The sequence below is a fragment of the Gallinula chloropus genome, assembly GCF_964237585.1.
Source record: "Gallinula chloropus genome assembly, chromosome: 2".
Classification (NCBI taxonomy): domain Eukaryota; kingdom Metazoa; phylum Chordata; class Aves; order Gruiformes; family Rallidae; genus Gallinula; species Gallinula chloropus.
This window is the reverse complement of record NC_140086.1, coordinates 118,399,870-118,417,461: the sequence shown is the minus strand read 5'-3', so window position 1 is coordinate 118,417,461 and position 17,592 is coordinate 118,399,870. Positions and strand designations below refer to the sequence as shown.

General features: G+C 40.2%; 1 protein-coding gene across 3 annotated transcripts in view; it reads right to left on the bottom strand.

Annotated features, from left to right (window-relative positions):
* The window catches only part of CAPN7 (calpain 7), a gene marked incomplete at its 5' end in the record, with an annotated part of 29,124 nt that extends 11,780 nt beyond the window's left edge, over window positions 1–17,344 (bottom strand). Inside the window, 12 exons of one of the 3 annotated variants that reach the window (XM_084260178.1) lie at window positions 69–189; window positions 954–1,060; window positions 2,662–2,808; window positions 4,329–4,422; window positions 5,318–5,403; window positions 6,127–6,253; window positions 7,152–7,238; window positions 8,751–8,951; window positions 9,476–9,543; window positions 11,806–11,963; window positions 13,539–13,647; window positions 17,243–17,344. In XM_084260178.1, coding sequence (XP_084116304.1) covers window positions 69–189; window positions 954–1,060; window positions 2,662–2,808; window positions 4,329–4,422; window positions 5,318–5,403; window positions 6,127–6,253; window positions 7,152–7,238; window positions 8,751–8,951; window positions 9,476–9,543; window positions 11,806–11,963; window positions 13,539–13,647; window positions 17,243–17,344 — 1,407 coding nt within the window. The remainder of the gene's footprint in view (window positions 1–68; window positions 190–953; window positions 1,061–2,661; window positions 2,809–4,328; window positions 4,423–5,317; window positions 5,404–6,126; window positions 6,254–7,151; window positions 7,239–8,750; window positions 8,952–9,475; window positions 9,544–11,805; window positions 11,964–13,538; window positions 13,648–17,242) is intronic. The other 2 variants (XM_084260179.1, XM_084260180.1) reach the window with 2 other exon arrangements.
* Between the last annotated feature and the right edge of the window lie 248 nt (window positions 17,345–17,592).

Sequence of the window (17,592 nt, the reverse complement as noted above, 5' to 3'; positions counted from 1 at the left end):
CAGTAGCTGCCCATCACAGCATCGGTTTCAAACAGGCACATGGAAACATCTTGGGTTTTACTTGATACCTTATATTCTCTTATATCCAAGACTGCATACGCGTGGGTTGGAACTAAACCCCATTTTTCTCCTTCCTCTTCAGACATGACCCCTGTTGCTGTCGTGATAAGGACATCTCCCTTGTGAAATCTGTTGAAAAAACCCCAAAACAAACAAAAAGAAAACAGAGTGAAAAAACAGCTTCATTGCAGTATTACAGACACTGTAGTATTATGTTTTTACACTGCCCATTGGTGTGACCCTACTTTATAAAATCCAGAATGTAAGTTTTTCGTAAGCAGAAGTCACTCCTGAAAAAGCAGAACTATTTTATTTCAGTATTTAAGTATCAGTTTTAAGTGAAAAGTATTATTGTCATTAAACAAAAATCAGCATTTATCAACCTGAAGGTCAATCTACATCACTTAAACACAAGTGTGATTTCATCAACACTTAGCCAATCGCTGCACATAGTAAATTAACAGCTCCATCATGCTCCCAGGATTCTGAAGAAGCTTCTCAAAACCTGCAGAGTAAGTTCATGCTTCTAGACTTTTGCAGGTGTTTCCACTAAAGTTTTGCATCCCCCAGCAGAAGCTGAATATTTAGCAACAATTACTGTTACAAAGACATACCGGCATGTTCCCCAGCCCATGCTAAAGACCAAGTACACACTCAGCATCTCTAGATGGTTTATGGGGTCACCCAGACCATTTGCATTGACACATTTTCAGTCTAGAACAGGTCACCAATACCTCAATTTTTCTCCTTCCAGAAAGCATATGGAAAAGGCACAATTTGTAGTAGTATCAAAACGCTATTGAAAGATCTGTGGTGACTGTACTGCTTTTACGGTGGTAACGCAGCTACGACACAGCAAGCGTTTATTTACTTAGGAAAGAACAAACTCCTACCTCTGATAAAGCATTCTGAAAGTACTGTCTTTATTGAAAGCTTGATTGTCAGAGTGCATAGCAATTCTTTCAGGTATCCAACCAGTCAGGGCATGGAGATCAATATTCTGAAATGCAAGCATTTGAAAGAAATTAGAATAGATAATCCACCTATAAACACGTATGATGTCTGCAGACAAATTATGAAAGAAATGAAGTATACACAAGCTATAAAACACAGAAAAGGCTCCACACATAAAAAGCTCATGATTAAGACTATATTAAAATTAAAACCAAAATAAAACCCTTCTTGGATTAGTTTAGGACATTTCTAAATAGCCTCAAAACCAACCAAACTAAAATATGGGAAGTGAACGGATGAAAACCTGGAATTTCAGAGCAACAGAAGCACAAGGGACTGTTCAAACATGCTCAATTCTATGATGTATTTTATTTATTCTATTTATTTCAGTGATTCACCTACTTCTGAAGCACAGCCTCAGAAGCATGATATGGAACCTTGCTATTATATATGCATTTTAAATAATTAAAATTTTACTTCCAAGGCTCAGGGTTTGCCTTTTTAATTTTTTTCCATAAAGCTGACACTGACATACATTTCCATAAAAAGATGCTTGAATCTCCTCATTTCATCTCCTTGAAATATTGCTTATTCCCTTTTCTTTTGCTTTGTACTCCTCAAAGCAAAAAGCAGAGACTGTAAATGCTTGAAGTGTCAATAACCAGCACTGGTGGGTGGGAACTTGAGGAATTACCAGTACAACACAGTCAGTAAGTAATCCTGATTATAGAAGTAAGCTGTAATATGGACAAGAGCTGAGGGGATGCAGAAGGGTGGTGGTTAAATGTCACAAGTCAAGCTGTGTATGCTACTCTGACCCCTTCTACAAAGCCATATTTATCTCCATAATAATTTCTCAAAACGTGACGATTACCTGGTACACCCTCCAAAAACATGATTATCCAACTAGAACATCAACAGCACTGGGAAATAAAAAAATAGACTGCTAGAATTTTAAAGGATCAGAAATGCTTCCGAAGTAACAAATGAGGATTATGTGGGCTACTCACTTCAGTAAACTGTTCTTTGAGAGACATTTGCATCAGTTTAGCTGTGGTACAGTGACTATTTCTTTAGTAGCCACATTATAGGAATCTGATACATGTTTATGAAAATGAGTGGGACAATCTGATAAACAAACTTGCACAGATCAAAGTACTTGCAAGTATATCTAGAGAGAGATATACAGATATACATGTATCTCTCTCTAGGCAGTAAATGACTAGCCTGTTCTTTTCCTAGCTGACTGTCCTATATAATGAGGGAGAACTGCCCTATTGATTGAACAACAGTTAGAAAGCAAATTCAGCAGTATTGATATGGGGAAAAAAAAATTGCTTCACCCAACACTTTTGCCTAGGCTCTATATAAACACACATACCTCCTAAGGATAAGTGCCAATCCCGCAGTCAGAGAATTAAGATTAACTCTGCCCATGAAGATGTCTTGCTTACTCTATTTTGATGGAATAAATCTCATTAAAAACAGCTAAGTGTATTTGTGAAAGAAAGAAATATAAAAAAACCCACCCTCCAAAAGTGTCAAATTCAGTACTTGTCTCCCCAAGGAATTCACTAGAAGGAAAATTATTTGACCCAAGGTTATCTAAGTGGAATTATTGCCTCTTAGAAATGATCTAGTACTTACAGAATTTGATCCAGGAAAATCATATCCTCCCATGACCTTCATGTAAGCCTTTTCTATTAGTGATACCCATAATTCATTCTTATTGTTAGAGTAAGAGCAGAGAAGTTCCCCACTATGATCAACGGGTAACTGGTCATCTATGATTACCTGTGTGAAACAAGAAATTGAAAAATGACCATAAGTATTTTGGAAATTAAAATAACCCCCAAACTCTTATTAATACACAGCTTCTCAGACACAGCCAGACCTGACCATCATCCTCACATACAGACACCTCTGTCGATCCTGCAGTGGTTTGCCCAAGTGAATGACAAATTCTACTGCCAGCTCTTACTTGTTCTGGTCTACTGGGGGACCTGGGATCACCTGCCTTGCTTTCCCCTTTGTAAAATGGGGATGATGGCAGTATATGCTCTTCTGGAGTGTCCAATATGTATCTATTGCAAGAGGCAGCCACAGAAAAGTTTGGTGTAATTGCCAGCTTAAGAAGAAAAGCCTAGCAATTAGGAAACAGAGCATGGACTGTCTTTGTTAACCAGCAGGAAAATAAACAGCTCTTTATCTGTAAGGAAAAAGGAAACAAACTATGTGCCACACCACTTTCATAGTCTCTAGGTTCAGATTTAAATTTCTTCTCTCTGGAAAGGAAAAAAAAAACCAACCCAAAGAAGCAGCTGTGAAAGTATTAACATTTCTTCTTTAAATTAGGTAGAATATATTCAGCTTTATTACAGATGGTTACTGCAGTATTTGTAGTGGTGTGAAACAGTTTCCCAGAAGAGATGTTTCAGTTCACATTGGCATTAGCCCCTTACCGATACAGGCTACTGGGGAATTCCTATCTGTGCAGGAATGAATTATCCTTTTCATAGAAAAGCAAATGGCCACTCAGCCTAACAAAAGGCAGTCATTCCAAGAGATTTTGGAAACAGGATTAAAAGCAAGGCAAACACATAAATGATCCTTCAGATTCTCAAACCTAACAACTCAGGACTTCCTGACTCAGAGGTCCTACATTTGCAACTAGTACCCTTTGGGGACTTTCCCCTTACTCCCCTCCATTGTGAATATGACCACCACTGCAATGATATGCAATGATCAGTGCTACAGTTAAGTATTATATGAAGAAATGCATTAGTTTATGCCCTTATTTATTGCACTGAAAACAAAGTTGGTTGTGAGTTTACGAAGTTCTATCATGTATCTTCAAGCACCTCCTCTCCTTCCTAAACATCTGTGGTCATCTGAGTTAGTCCTTAACGGTCATGCCATGTCTATACTCCTTCTGGATGACCCCCTCTGCAGCTTTTAGTTCTGTAACTTCCTTTCTAAGATGGAGTGGAAAAGGGGATTATTTGCACATCCTATTCATAAACATGGGCTGCATAATTTTGCTCCTGCATGGATTTTCATAATTCTTTTAGGAAACATAATGATTTTTTGAATTAATGTAATGTAAGGCTAGTTTTGTGTATGTTTGTAGAAGAAATACCTGTATTCTATTGCATACTTCACAACCAAAATGAATCTCAAAGGTTTAACACCACCACATTCCAACACTTTTAGAAGTTTTGCTATGCACGCACAGCTTCACAATGAAGCAGACCAAGCCTTTAAAACACATGACTTAAACAGTAATATCATTAAATCTCCCCCAAACCATTTACCTTTCTAGGTACACCATTGATATGAAGCTTCACCATGTATTTGCCACATGGATTATATTCTGGTTCTCCTTTCTTATTCTGAGGGTAAATGATACTGTTAAAGGGGGGAAAATAAAAGGAGGAAATTGTGACATAAATTACTTGGCTGTACATACACTTATAACAATAAAAGCACAATTAACATCTGTTTTTGGAATTTACATTTAACATAAATACAGAATTTTTAATGAAAGAGCATCTCAAAATGAGTAAAAATGACAGTGATGTTTAACGAGGTTTTATTTTTCAGGCCTTACTCTTCCTGCAGCTCCCTCTTCAATATAGTAACAGAAAAAATACAAGTAACCTAATTGTTTCTTCAACAGAAATATTTTTCTGCTATTAAACAAAAAGTATTTACATATCTGTAGTATAAATAAAGTATTTGCCTGAACGACAAATCAAACATTTGAAGAAGGAGAAGGCAGTGCAGAAATCACTGCCCTTCAACAAGTTCACTTCTAACGAATATGCGTTAGAACAACCAAAAAACCAAACCAAACCAAAACCAATCTAACAAACTGAAATAATCCAAGAACAGTATTCACACAGTGGTCTGGCAATGAGCTCCCAGCAGGGTCTCTAAAACCAGTGCCAAATTTACCACAGGGGTGGAATTGAGATAGGATTGATAACTACTTCTATGAGATGCAAGATCTCTGTTGCACAGAGGTTGGCATAACAAAGTCAGAAAATAAACTCCTAAAGCATTATAAGTAAAATTTCTATTAAAACCCAAAAAAAACCTTCCAAACTATTTATTACTCCTCAAAGTACATGTGAAGTTAAGACTGCAATGTCAGTATACATTTGACATGAGCCACATGACTCCCAGAGAGATGAAGGTGAGATAAATGCTAGTTTTCACTACGTCCAACTGTCATTCAAGATACTGCAGAAGCTTGGCAGTACCAAGTCTGAAAAGATCTTTGAAAGCAACAGCTACTTACCTTGTGATCAATTTTTTGTTATATCTTCTTTCATATGCTGCACTGATGGCTAGCGATGCCACAAAGGAACAATCTGACACTATTGTCTGTAAAGAAAAGAAAACCAGAGAGGACATTTACTAATATATCAGATACTGAAAGACAAATGGAAACTTTGCCGTTAATAATTCCCTTCAAAAAGGAAAGATTTGAACCAAGAGAAGCAAAGGTACTGCTAAAAAGACAGGAAATTATGCTTGGTCAACGTGAGGCCTTTACAGAGCAAACCAGTTACAATTATTAATGCCAATGAGGCAAATCTCACCCTCCACTCACACTTGCTCCCCTCCCCTCCATAATACGCTGTGTAATACAAACAATATCCAATGGCATAATCTATGGCTGATTTAAAAACAGCTTGGGCCATCTGCAATTTAACACTAAGCAAGTCACTTCCACTACTCTCAAAGGGCCACTCTGCTTCCCATTGAACAAAAATTTTAAAATCTTGCTCATTATTTTTACCATGTGGTAAATTAAGTGAAAAATTTGCTGCAGAGCAAGCACACCTTGCCTATTTTTCATCCTAACTTTACCACCATTTCTGAAAAACAGTATTTTCAGCTGGGATTCAAATTCAAATTTTTCCTAACACATCTGGTAATTCTCATGGCTAGAAAATGGCTAGAATCTGAAGTGATACTATTTTTATTTAATCTCATGAGAACCAAGGAAAACATTCTCACACTTGGACATTCCTTTTTGAACAAGAAGGTCCCTATCAATAGACTGCCAGCAGCAGCACACATTTCTCATTAGGAACAATTTACCTGCTTTATGCTGAAACTTGACACAGTATAAATCATGGTAGGGTTATTTGTTATGTCATCTGGTCGCACCCACTTGGCAAACATTGCTTTCTGCTTGGGGGATAATGGTAACTTCCCACATTTATCACTAGTTTTGAGAGAGAGGAAAAAGCCAGAAATAAATCAACAGCAGTTCAGAAAAGCTTTTCATTTTATGTCCAGTTTCATATACATTTGGTAGATTATGTAAAATACACACACAGAACAATTACACAGCTTTGATACTGTACTACAGCTCTGTATACAAAGAGCATTACAGCTAAGTCTGTGATTTTGGAGGGAAAAGGTAAAAGGGTTAAAAAAATAAATAAAACCCAATAGCTTCATTCGTCACAGGACTGAACAGGAGAAGGGAATTCCAAAAAAGCCACCTACACCAACAGAAACTCAAATTCTTTGTTTTACTTCAACATAATGAACTGGTAATAGAAGTTCTACTTAGTTCTGAAAATATTGAGGCTTGTCTGATTGACAAGCCCTTAGTGGAAAAATGAAAAACAGAATTACTCTGTTTTTTTAATCTGCATTGGCTATGTAATGTTAACACACTATCATTAGACATGAATGAAGGTCTAGCAGTTGCATATCTCTTCCCTGGAATAGTTCTTTACAGAATAAATGGCTATCGCCTTCATTTTACAGGTAACTGAGTCACAGGGAGCTAAACTCATTAAACAGACTCAACAGAATCAGGGAACAGACCCAAGTTGTTAGTCCAGCCCCATACTCCAAAAAGCCAAATAAAATGGTGTCCTTAGAGGCTTGAAGACATAACCACAAAAGCGCTGCAGAGCAGGATCAGCTCACATTAAAGTTTTAGCATCAGACTGGGAGAAGGAAGTGGCAGCATTCACTAACTCTGCCTCAATTATGCTTAAAAGCCTACTTAATTTTAAACTTTGAAAGAGAAAACATAGAAATACCAAATATGGGAAAGCTTTAGAAATAAAAACAAGAGTAAAGTTCAGTAATTTAATCACACTTACGAAAATGGCATAGGGAAGGCAAAACGCTCCCTCAGATCAACACTCATGAAAGGTACATACTCAATGCCATTAATTTTTGAAGTCTTCCTGCAAGTCGTAACAATAATAAAAAAAAGTTACAAGCCTATCTATCATCTTTTAAAGTCTAAGCTCCAAAAAGTAACAACAATATTAGCTTTTAAAAGCTAACAGCACAGTGCATCTGAAAACAAGATGACTACTTTTTGAAAATGAAACAACCTCTCTGTCTTTATTTGGGTTCGAAGTGCAGGGTACTTGATGGCTCAGTCACCAACCTTTCAAGTACATAACTGCAGACAAGTCACCATGCCAGGATAGAAACAATTATCAGTCAGACACCTCTTCACAGTTCTAGAAGTTAGATTTTAAAGGACGTTTGTTGAAATAGAATTTCTCAAGTCACTTAACCCTCCCATTAAAGACAGTCTTCACATAAGCTAACAGCACTTAATTAGCAATGCTTAAATTTAATCTAATTGGGGCAGCATTTTGGAATACTTTGTCAAACAACAACAGAAATACTGCATATCTCCTTAGTATATTTTTCACTAAAGCACACAATGCTTTCTAAATAAAGAAAAATAAAAGAGTTGCATTTAAATGTGAATGCAATTTAAGCTTCAAATGAGGAGTTAACTAAAAAAGGTAGGTGAAATTCTTTTAATTAAATAATGATTAAAGATGTGAAACAACTTGAAGTTCTCTTGCAAGTCTGAAAAAAACAAAACCCTAAGACGCCCCCCACTCAAACCACCCACAAAAACAGAAACATTTACTGCACAGGCACTACAAAAGGAAAAAGATGAAGTTTTAATAAGGCGATTCTTAATGCACTGCAACTTTTCCAACACATGTATATTTCTATCTTCACAACCATATCCTCAAGTCCATTTACATCCCCTAAAGTCAACAAGCAGACTGAATGTTTTATGATCAAATCCTGAATAGTCTTGAGCATCACCTCTGTCGCAATCATTTTTATTGCATGGGGAAGAGGAAGAAGGATGAAACGCCTATCAGAAAATGCATTTATTTTTCAAGATATATTTGATAGGTTTCAAAAATCACAATTTATGCTAAAGGTTATATGTGTTATTTGATCTTATTCCACATATAATAAAATCAAAGCAAAAGGAATTAGTGTAACAGGAGTCACAGAATATAAGATGTTATGCTTCCTCAATTTGCAGCAATGTGGTAGTTGTATAATCAATAAAAACATCTTTGTACCTTGGCTCCTCAGAGCCAGCTCCTTCACATGGACTCAATCAGGTAAGTTACATAAAACAAAAAAAATAAGGCTATGAAAAATAATCCTGGTAGCCAGTTACATGAAATTATTCTCTAAATACAAACTACAAAGTATGCTCTGTGTATAAAAGCCAGTAATTACATTAACATAGACAATATGGGGATTCATTAATGTGTAGGTAATACCAGCAATGGGGTTTGTAAGAGGTGGTTTTCCAATGCTCTGCTTATACACCTCATGCTTCATCTGTTTCACTCTACCGCGTAAGATGCAAAAGAACGTGAGCACAAATTATAACATTGTGTAAAAACTTCTCTTCAACTCACCTGAGTACTTCGATCTCCTCTGCAGTGTATCTCTGACCTTGAGATTCACTAGCTTGTACTGCTCTGATTGTCTGGGGTTTATCATTCAAAGAAAAATCAGGTCCCAGTGGAAAGAATGTTCTGACTGGTTGATTTGTTTTAGTTGCAGTTGACTTCTCCTTCTGAGATGACTTTGACACAGATACCTTCAGTGCTTCTGCTCTGAAGCAAATGAAAATGCATTTTGTTTACAACAATGATAAAAATATAGATATGGCTCAATTACTGATTTGCTTGGTTCGTGTTCCCACGTATGTTAAATGGAATGAGCAAACACCCAAGTTCATCAACACCACTTTTCCTAAGGAAAACAATAATCCATTTCAGATGCAGCACACTGACAACCTGACTTAATGCTGGCCTGAATTCTGTGTTTTTACAGAAGCCAAAACCAACAGCATAGTACTCTGACTTTTATCTTGAAAATTGCAGCAGTGCATTGGTACTAATTAATACACAGTCCTTTCCTACTTCTGCATGTTCTAAGATTCCCAGAGAGTTGGCACAACAGCTACTATATTCAGCAGTACAGCAGCAGACAGCTACTACCCAGGAAAACTCTCCAGGAGCAAGGTCTACCTAGAATCCATACTCTGCAGTACAGGACACCCTAGACTGAAAATCCAGCTCAGAGAGTGCATTTCTCCCTGACAGCAAGTATGTTTACTAACATTGGCAATACTCACCTATCCAGTGCTTGCCGAGCCAGCTGTTTCAGTTTTGACTGGAGGGCTGCTTCTGAAGTTTCAGTAGCCTTAAGTGCAAAAACAAAACAAAAAGCTACACATCCAAAAAACCTACAGGTTTTACAGGCTTTACGCTTATAAATTACAGCATTTGTAGAGAACGCAGCAACTCCACGCTTACAGATTATAGCAAACAGTAACTATTTTTTAAAAAAAACCTTGCAAAATAAGCAAACATGGTTTTAAAAATCTCAGCATAAAGAGCATACTAAATAAGCTGGGGGGATTTTTTGCTGTTCTAGCAAATGTTCATGGAACAAAAGTAGTATTTAATATTCTTCACCATGGGCAACACTGTGCACACTAAAATGTCGCAGAAGAATTAAACCTATTAAAACACTATGGGCAGAAAGAAGACAAAAACAAATGTTAGTTATACTACTGAGCTTAGATGTGTTCCAATTCTTTTCCCCAAATGCATCAAAAAATAAATATGGTTACTTGGGAAAAAATTAATTTGAATGTTTACTTTCATAAAATACAAACAAACTACATTGCCTGCAAGTTATAAACCTTGTTAATGCACATTGAATGCATAAAATAATCTATGACAGGGCACCAAATGAGATTGTCAAGAGTGCCAATTTCTGTTCTCAGTCAGAGGTCAGCTGACAATTTACTCATACAACCAGTTTATGGTTTTGTTTTCCTTACAGATGAGCATGGCTTCTGCAGTTAAGCAGTTACCAAGAGATACAACATGAGGTGTGGCTTTCTCCTGAGAGACCCAGAGCCAGGTTTCAGTTTCTAGCTTTGTACCTTGACCAATTCTTCCAGGTCAGCTGGATCAACCAAGGAAAGAAAGGCAAGCTTTCACCACAAGAAACAAAACTAGAAACACCCTCTAGGAGCAACAGATTTCTTTGCAAATAAATTACACTCCACAGTTCCTGAGTGGAAAAGACTTTGAAAGTTGTATAAAGGTAAGCAGTGGAGATGGAACACCAGGAGACCCATCTAGGAGTCGGCCATAGAAAAGGAGGAATGGCTGTTCTCTGAGAAGTTCAAGGGTAAGGAAGAAAGAAATCTCTCCACCTGAATACACTGAGGAAAAAGACAGAAGCAAAGCTTCAAGATAGCAGAGTTCCTTCAATCTTCTTTCATCCTGGGAAGAAGGTACTTTTTGATCGCCCTGAGGGATAAAGCCTACAGTCATCTTAACAAAATAATATGCTAGCCAAGATTAAATGAAACTTCATCAGTGTCTGTACCTAATGAAATACCCAATAAAAGCAGTTGTTAAACATGGGATAATTTCAGACTAGCTTCAACATAAGTAAGCAGTCCTTGCATACACAGACACAACAGAAGGAGAAACATAGCAGAAGAAAAACAGTCTGCTGCTAAAATAAATTTTATGTGATAGACTGAAAATGTTTTGCTCTAACATCTTAAGTGGAAAAACTAGAGCAGTTCTGCTAACTCTTGATCTGGTTACACTGCATCACCAGGACTTTTTAGCCTACACAAAACCAGTTCACAGAATTCAGAGAAAAGAAGGCTTTGCTCTAGCATGTAGCAAAAGTACCATTCCCCTCCCAACAACCCACACATATTTACATTATAAAAAGGGAAAAGAAGGGAAAAAAATCAAAAACCAGACTTGGTGGAGTTACATTATGATGGTGAGTTCTTCCTGTAATGAGTTAGTTAAGGCAACTGGACTTAAGGGAAAAAAGCAGTACCTGTAATTATATTCTCCATTTATGTAATGGCCAACTCATTCTTACCATTCACTTCAGAGTGAACTGAATTTACTCATAACAGCTTTAATGTTGAACACTGAGTAATCAAGTAGTATTTTTACTGGTTTTGGCATCTGCAGACCGTTGTTTTCAGAAAGCGTTATGCACAAAAATTTCCCTTAACAGTAGTTGGAAAGTAACACAGCTGACACGTTAGCAAGTCATCTGCAGTTTTAACTGTTCTGGATTTCTGTTTTAGTGCTTTATTTGCTCCAGGGCAAAAATTAACATGAAAAATTTTCCAGAATATTTCTAGCGTTTAGTACAATCCAGTTCAGGAAAAACACAGAAATCATAAGTCCCCATAAATTTGTAGCATTGAATAGCAACATAACAAAGACTGGAAGAAACACTAAAAAAACCAACTAAACATAATGGGGAAAAAAAAAAAAAGACTAAAAAAGACTTTTTAGAAATACAGGTACTCCATTTTTAAGCCAGCCTTTAAGGATCAGTCACTTGTGTTAAGTGGAAGAAGTTCTTACCATCACATAATTCCACCAAGTTAAGTGTAGCTTAACATACTGTTTTCAAACAGAGTTCCACCGCTTCGGTGTACAATTCTATAGCTTCTTCTGCATTGCCTTTATCATCTTCATCAAAAGCCTGTGTAACTAGGAAGTGGGCACGCTCCAAGTCCAACTGCTGTTTTGACTTCAGAGGGTCTGTGTTCTGTGACTGAACTAAAGGAAAAAGAAAGTATTTAGCTTTCTACAGTGGCTGACATGTAAAAACATCCTTTACATGGTACCAAAAAGTAAGTAATCTAATCATATGGGTAATTTTCGGGTTGGGAACTAAATCCTCCTAAATTTTACTAAAAGCATTTTTGAAGGTCAAGAAACCACCATCCTTCCCAAAGCAGAGACACGCCCTTGGGATATTTAATGTATATACAATGCAAATAAAAACTCTTTCATACTACACTAGAGACAAGTATGTTTAATTATGAAAAATACTGTATCAGTTGTGAAAACACATTCATCTAAGGTAATATACCAGTTCCTTCAGTGACCTGAAGGAGAAGATGGAGTGCACCTTCACCAAGGCTGCAGACCCCACCAAACCGATTCACTTGACACAGCTGCTACTCAAAGAGACACAGACAAGCAAAAGCTACAGGGTGCCAGGAACGTCAGGAAATCCCACCAGGACAAATGCTTCACCCTTTGCCTGGGACAGACTAACACCCTGCAGGGTGCAGCTCTGCAGAGAAAGGCCTGGGGGACAGCTTGGTGAGCCCAAGCCAGCGATGAAGGCTAACAGCACCCTGGGCTGTGCCAGGAGTTGGAAGAAGCAATTGCCACCCCTCTACTCTGCACCCAGTAGACTCTATCTGGAATACCGCATCCAATCTCAGGTCCCTTATGATAATCGGGACTGGAGCCCTTTGAGAAAGAGCTGGGGAAGCACAGCTTGTCCAGACAGGAGGAGAGATGGCTTTGGGAGGACCTAACAGCAACTTGCCAGTAACTGCAAAGTTATCAAGAAAAATGGATTCAGGCTCTTCACTGTGGTGCAAATAAAAGGAATGAGAGCCATTGGCTATAAGCTAAAACAGAGCAAAATCCAACTATATGTATAAACCAAAAGAACACCAACAAAAAACAAACTGCACTCTGGAATTTGCCCCTAGGGGCACTGGGGGATTTCTGTCCTTAGGCATTTTCAGGACCTGACTGGACCTGAGCAAGGTGGTTCCAAAAAAAAATAAAAATCAGTATCTACCTCCCAATGTTCCTGTTTGGCTAAGTGATACTATGATTCTAGATGACAATTTGCAGGTATGCAAAAACTTGATTTTCGTCTAAGCACAAACACTGAAACTGGATCAAGCAAGGAAACCCTTATGAGAGTGAAAAGCTCTTTTGCCCTCTCAAAATAACTAGTTCTACATAAATACCAGAACCCACTTGCTTCAAATCCATCATGCCACTGCGGCTTAGATTTGTTGCTGATCAATTTCTGTTGCTATATTTAATTACTTTCTCAGGTTTGCTGTGCAGATGTGGTTCCTAAGAATATTTACATGGAAAGAATACCCACACCCAAGTCCTTAGAAAGTAAGTCTCCATTTCGTTTCAGATGTAGCAGAATTGAAACTACTGATGTGCTCATTGTGGTCCTTCACAAAGGATAAGAAAATTAGAATAATGAAAGAGAGAGCAAACATCATTGAGTCATATTTTCACAGCACCAAAAAGGCTTTCCACTCAATTAATTTAAGAAGAGGTTTAATTAGAAAGCTCCTTACCCACCTGCTGAATGGAGAGCTTGAACTCTCTCTAAGTACTCATTTATTTTTTCTTGAATATTTTCCAAGTTGGACCCTGCCATCCCAGCGTAAATCAAGGCTTGTGCAGCTTCCTGCAGGGCAAAAAAATTGAGACAAAGTTAATGTTTGCTGCCTAGAAAATTACTTGCCATAAACACAGAGCTTACAGCAGCCACTAGATGGGTGGAAGGAAATCCCTACATCTGCAAAAGGATTCTGTGGCTGAAGGGAAATTTTGATAGAAAGAACAAGTTTCAAGTTCTGTAAGGCCAGATCTTCTTAGGTCTGTCTGTATGGAAATGCATGGAATTAGAGGCAATTTTAAATACATTTTTTGAAGCATGCATGGAAACCAGTTAGGTAAAGCTCACAAGCCACTAGCTATATATACCTAGCTATTTGCATTTAATCTGAAAACAATGAGAGTTGAATAAAAGCAATGCTTTTCAAAATCTGATGCATGGATTTTTTGTTTAGAAAGTCTTTTCACATAAAGCTATCAAACCTGGAAAGTCTACAAATTTAAAGTTTCCTAGCTGCTCAAACTTTGCTTTGTGAATGTCTGCATGTGCAAAACCACCAGGGTATTGATGAAATACTTGCAGGAGGGAGCAGAAGCCTCAGAAGCACAGTATGTCATACGCATTAGGGCTTTTTCCATACTGCACAGATCTATTAAGAAACAACGGGTTCAGTTGCATAAGCTGTCTATCCATTCACTAAATTTATGAGAAACATGGAAGGTTTGGCAGGACTGCAATAAACAGAGCTGACACAGTCTCAGAAGCATATGAAGAACTGAAATTTGTCGCTCTCAAAAATGAGGATAAAAACCTTATTCTGCCCTCACTGTTGGCATGCAAACCACCCCCCCCCCCCCCCCCCCCCGGGCTTCTGTGGCAGCGCTCGTGTTCCCAGCAGCAGTAGGAGAGAGGAGGCAGTCACGTAGCAGGCTGGATATGTAGGAAGCAGCACAGTTTACTAGAAGGCTGCTCCACAGAGATGGTGCTCAGAGTGGCTGCTCTGCACAGGACAAGCACAGAGCCATGGCCAGAGGCACTCTCACATACTTTGTGGCCACGATTTTTGTCAAGCTTAGCAGTTTGCTCCCTCGCACACCTGCCTAGTTTGCCCAAGCTTAAAGAGGATCCCAATACAGCCTACATATGTTATCAGGATCAGAGAAATATGTGCATACTCCTTGTCAACACCCATCGCTGTATTACATCCCATAAAATGTCCACAGCAGCAGAAAGATAAGTGGAGGTGCTGTTCCACTTTCAGGTAGCAATTAACTACTGTTATGTCGAGCACATAACTATTTTTTGCAGGGGGGAAAAGTGCACTACAGATATCTGTTTAAAGGATGCACACATTCTTCTGTGACATACCACACACAACAGGTGCTGGGTTGTAATGGTAAGTTGTCTACACATGACACAAAGACCAAGTGTGGATTTTCAAGCCAGTGCTGCAAAACCAACACGCAACTGATGTTGCTTCTGTGATTTCAAGCACAATTGTTTTGCCTGATTTCAAGATGTAAACATAATGAAAACAGTAATTTATAAATTAAGCCTCTAAAGGACTGAAGCAGTTGAGCAACTGCTTGCAGAGCCAGCACGCCAACTGTTTCCAGTGACAAGATGGCTGTGCAATTCAGAGTTAGTATTTATGATCTCTTCAGTGCCACTGCTGTTCTTTGGCACATGTGTCACAGTCACACTAAGCTAAGTACTGATCATCAGTTTGCAAGCCGCTAGCTGCTGGTCAGCAGCCAAACTTAGCAACAGCCTTCTGCAGTTCTGAAGTCGTGAGGTGCCCAGGTATGCTTCTGACACTGCAGAGCACCATTAACAAGTTACCCTAACCTGGTTCACATGCAGCCCTCCTCTACGGATCAAAGTTACAGGCTGGCAGGAAGCAGACAGCACTTGCTAGCTGTAGGAACTCCCTTGACAGAGGTCTGTTGTTCATCTATTGGCATCGAACTGTAGGATTTCCCATGCTTCATCCTTATGGTCAAGTTCTTGCAGAACCTAGTTCAGCACCCAAGCTTTCCCACGCCCTTCATAATTGCACCAGCGGGCTCTGAACTGCTTAGAGCAGTTGATAAGAAAGTTGGTGATGAGCCAGATCTTATTTGCACTGTCCAAAATAAATAAATAAATAACATGCATAAAGTACCTCCAAATTACTAATGATATTTTGTAACTACTCTTTTTTAAAAAATCTTACAATGATGCTGACTCTTCTGACAACAGCAAAGCCAAACTTACCTAGGCTAAACCATACCTAAAGAATTCTGCTTTAGCAATACCTGTTGAGTTTGCTCTCGCTCCTCCTCACCACAAAAGGCTTGAGCACCACGACCTTCACATACAACCTGACACAAGAGTCAATATCTAATCCTGGACTGCCAAGAGCTGCCTGTCTGAATACCAAAGATCTCAGCTGCAGTTATGATTCAAGGCATTCCTATCACATAACAGTGTTGTAACCGTGGCCCAGCTTCTGCATACAAGAAAACAGTGTCTAGTTTACGCTCTTTGTCATGCGTAGCGTGAAGCGCACCGAGATGACCAGGGATGTATTTTTGTAAGAACACCACCCTTAAGCAGCATGGGGAAGTGATTTTTCCATATGCCACACAAAAGTGTACAAGAGTGATTATTTGCACAATTAAAAAAGCTGGGTTTTTTTAACTGAAGAGCCTTCAGTAATTTCTTTGAGATCTCCTGAGATGTGCCCTGTAAGAAAGTGGCACTGCACACAGCTATCAGACCATGGACACACATTGCTGCTGAGGTTATCAGCATTATTATGGGCAACCATAACTTTGGCATATATATATATATACACACTTCACATATATAAACTCAGCTCATCCTGCACTGACAACCAGGTTGAAAAAGAAAAAAGATGACACTGCTCTTCCTATCCTTTCACACCTTCACAGGCCACCACGAGAATAACCCTCTGCTTTTTGTACATTTTAAAGACATATAGCACTCATGAAATAAAAAGCCATCTACGCAGCTCCCTAGGAAGCTAATGGAAGAGAAGTGCTTTGGCGGGATAATGGAGTACGTGGAACGATTACCGCCACACGGGTAAACACCGGCTTCAAAGAAACCCCTTCTGACAGACGAGAAATAAAGCCGGGGTGCCTCCGGCAGCAGAGTGAGTGCCCGTCCCCACTCTTCCAGGGCCGGAGCGGCACTGCCACCCTTCAGCCCACCAGCGCGCAGCAGCGCACGGGCAGTACGCGCTCCCACCCCAAAATAAAGCGCAGGGAAAACGCGTTTCGCAACCCGCGCAGAAAGGACGTCGCCCCTCGGGCCGGCAGACAAACTTTCGACGCGCACGCCCGGCCTTCCGCTTTCTTCTCGGCCGAAGCCGTCACCTCTTCCCGAGGCCAAGCAGCCCCTCTCCAGGCCACAGCCGCCGAGCGGGCGAGCGGCTGAGGCAGCGCTAGCACACCGCTCCTCTCCTCGGCCGTAGGGCCGGGCCGCAGGGGCGCGGCGGGCCAATCCCCACCCCCCCACCCCGGCCTCCCCCGTCCCTCTGGGGGTCGGGGCTGGGGGGGTGGGGACAGCGCAAAACTACGGGACGTCAGGACAGCGAAGGGGAAGGGAGCACCGGTGTCCTGAGGGAACCGGCTGCCAGCGCCGGCTCCCCCCGTACCTTGTAGTAGAAGACCGCTTCCTGGTAGCGCCCGCTCTGGTCCCGCTGCACCGCCAGCTGCGCGAACTTCACCGCGTCCAGTTCCAGCGTGGTGGCATCCATGGCCGGTTCCCTCCCGGCACCGCGACCGGCGGCAGCGGCAACAACACCACCCCGAACCCACCTCGGCACCGGTTCCGCGCCCGCCCGGCCGCTTCCCCCGCCTTCCTGACCCCGCCAGGGCCGCCGGCTCCGCCCCCATCCCAACCACCTTCTCCCCTGGCCACGCCCACCTGCCCTGACAAGCGGCTGCCCCGCACCCGAGACCGGCCGCACCCCGCCCGGGGCCGCGGGGGCGGAGTGCGCATGCG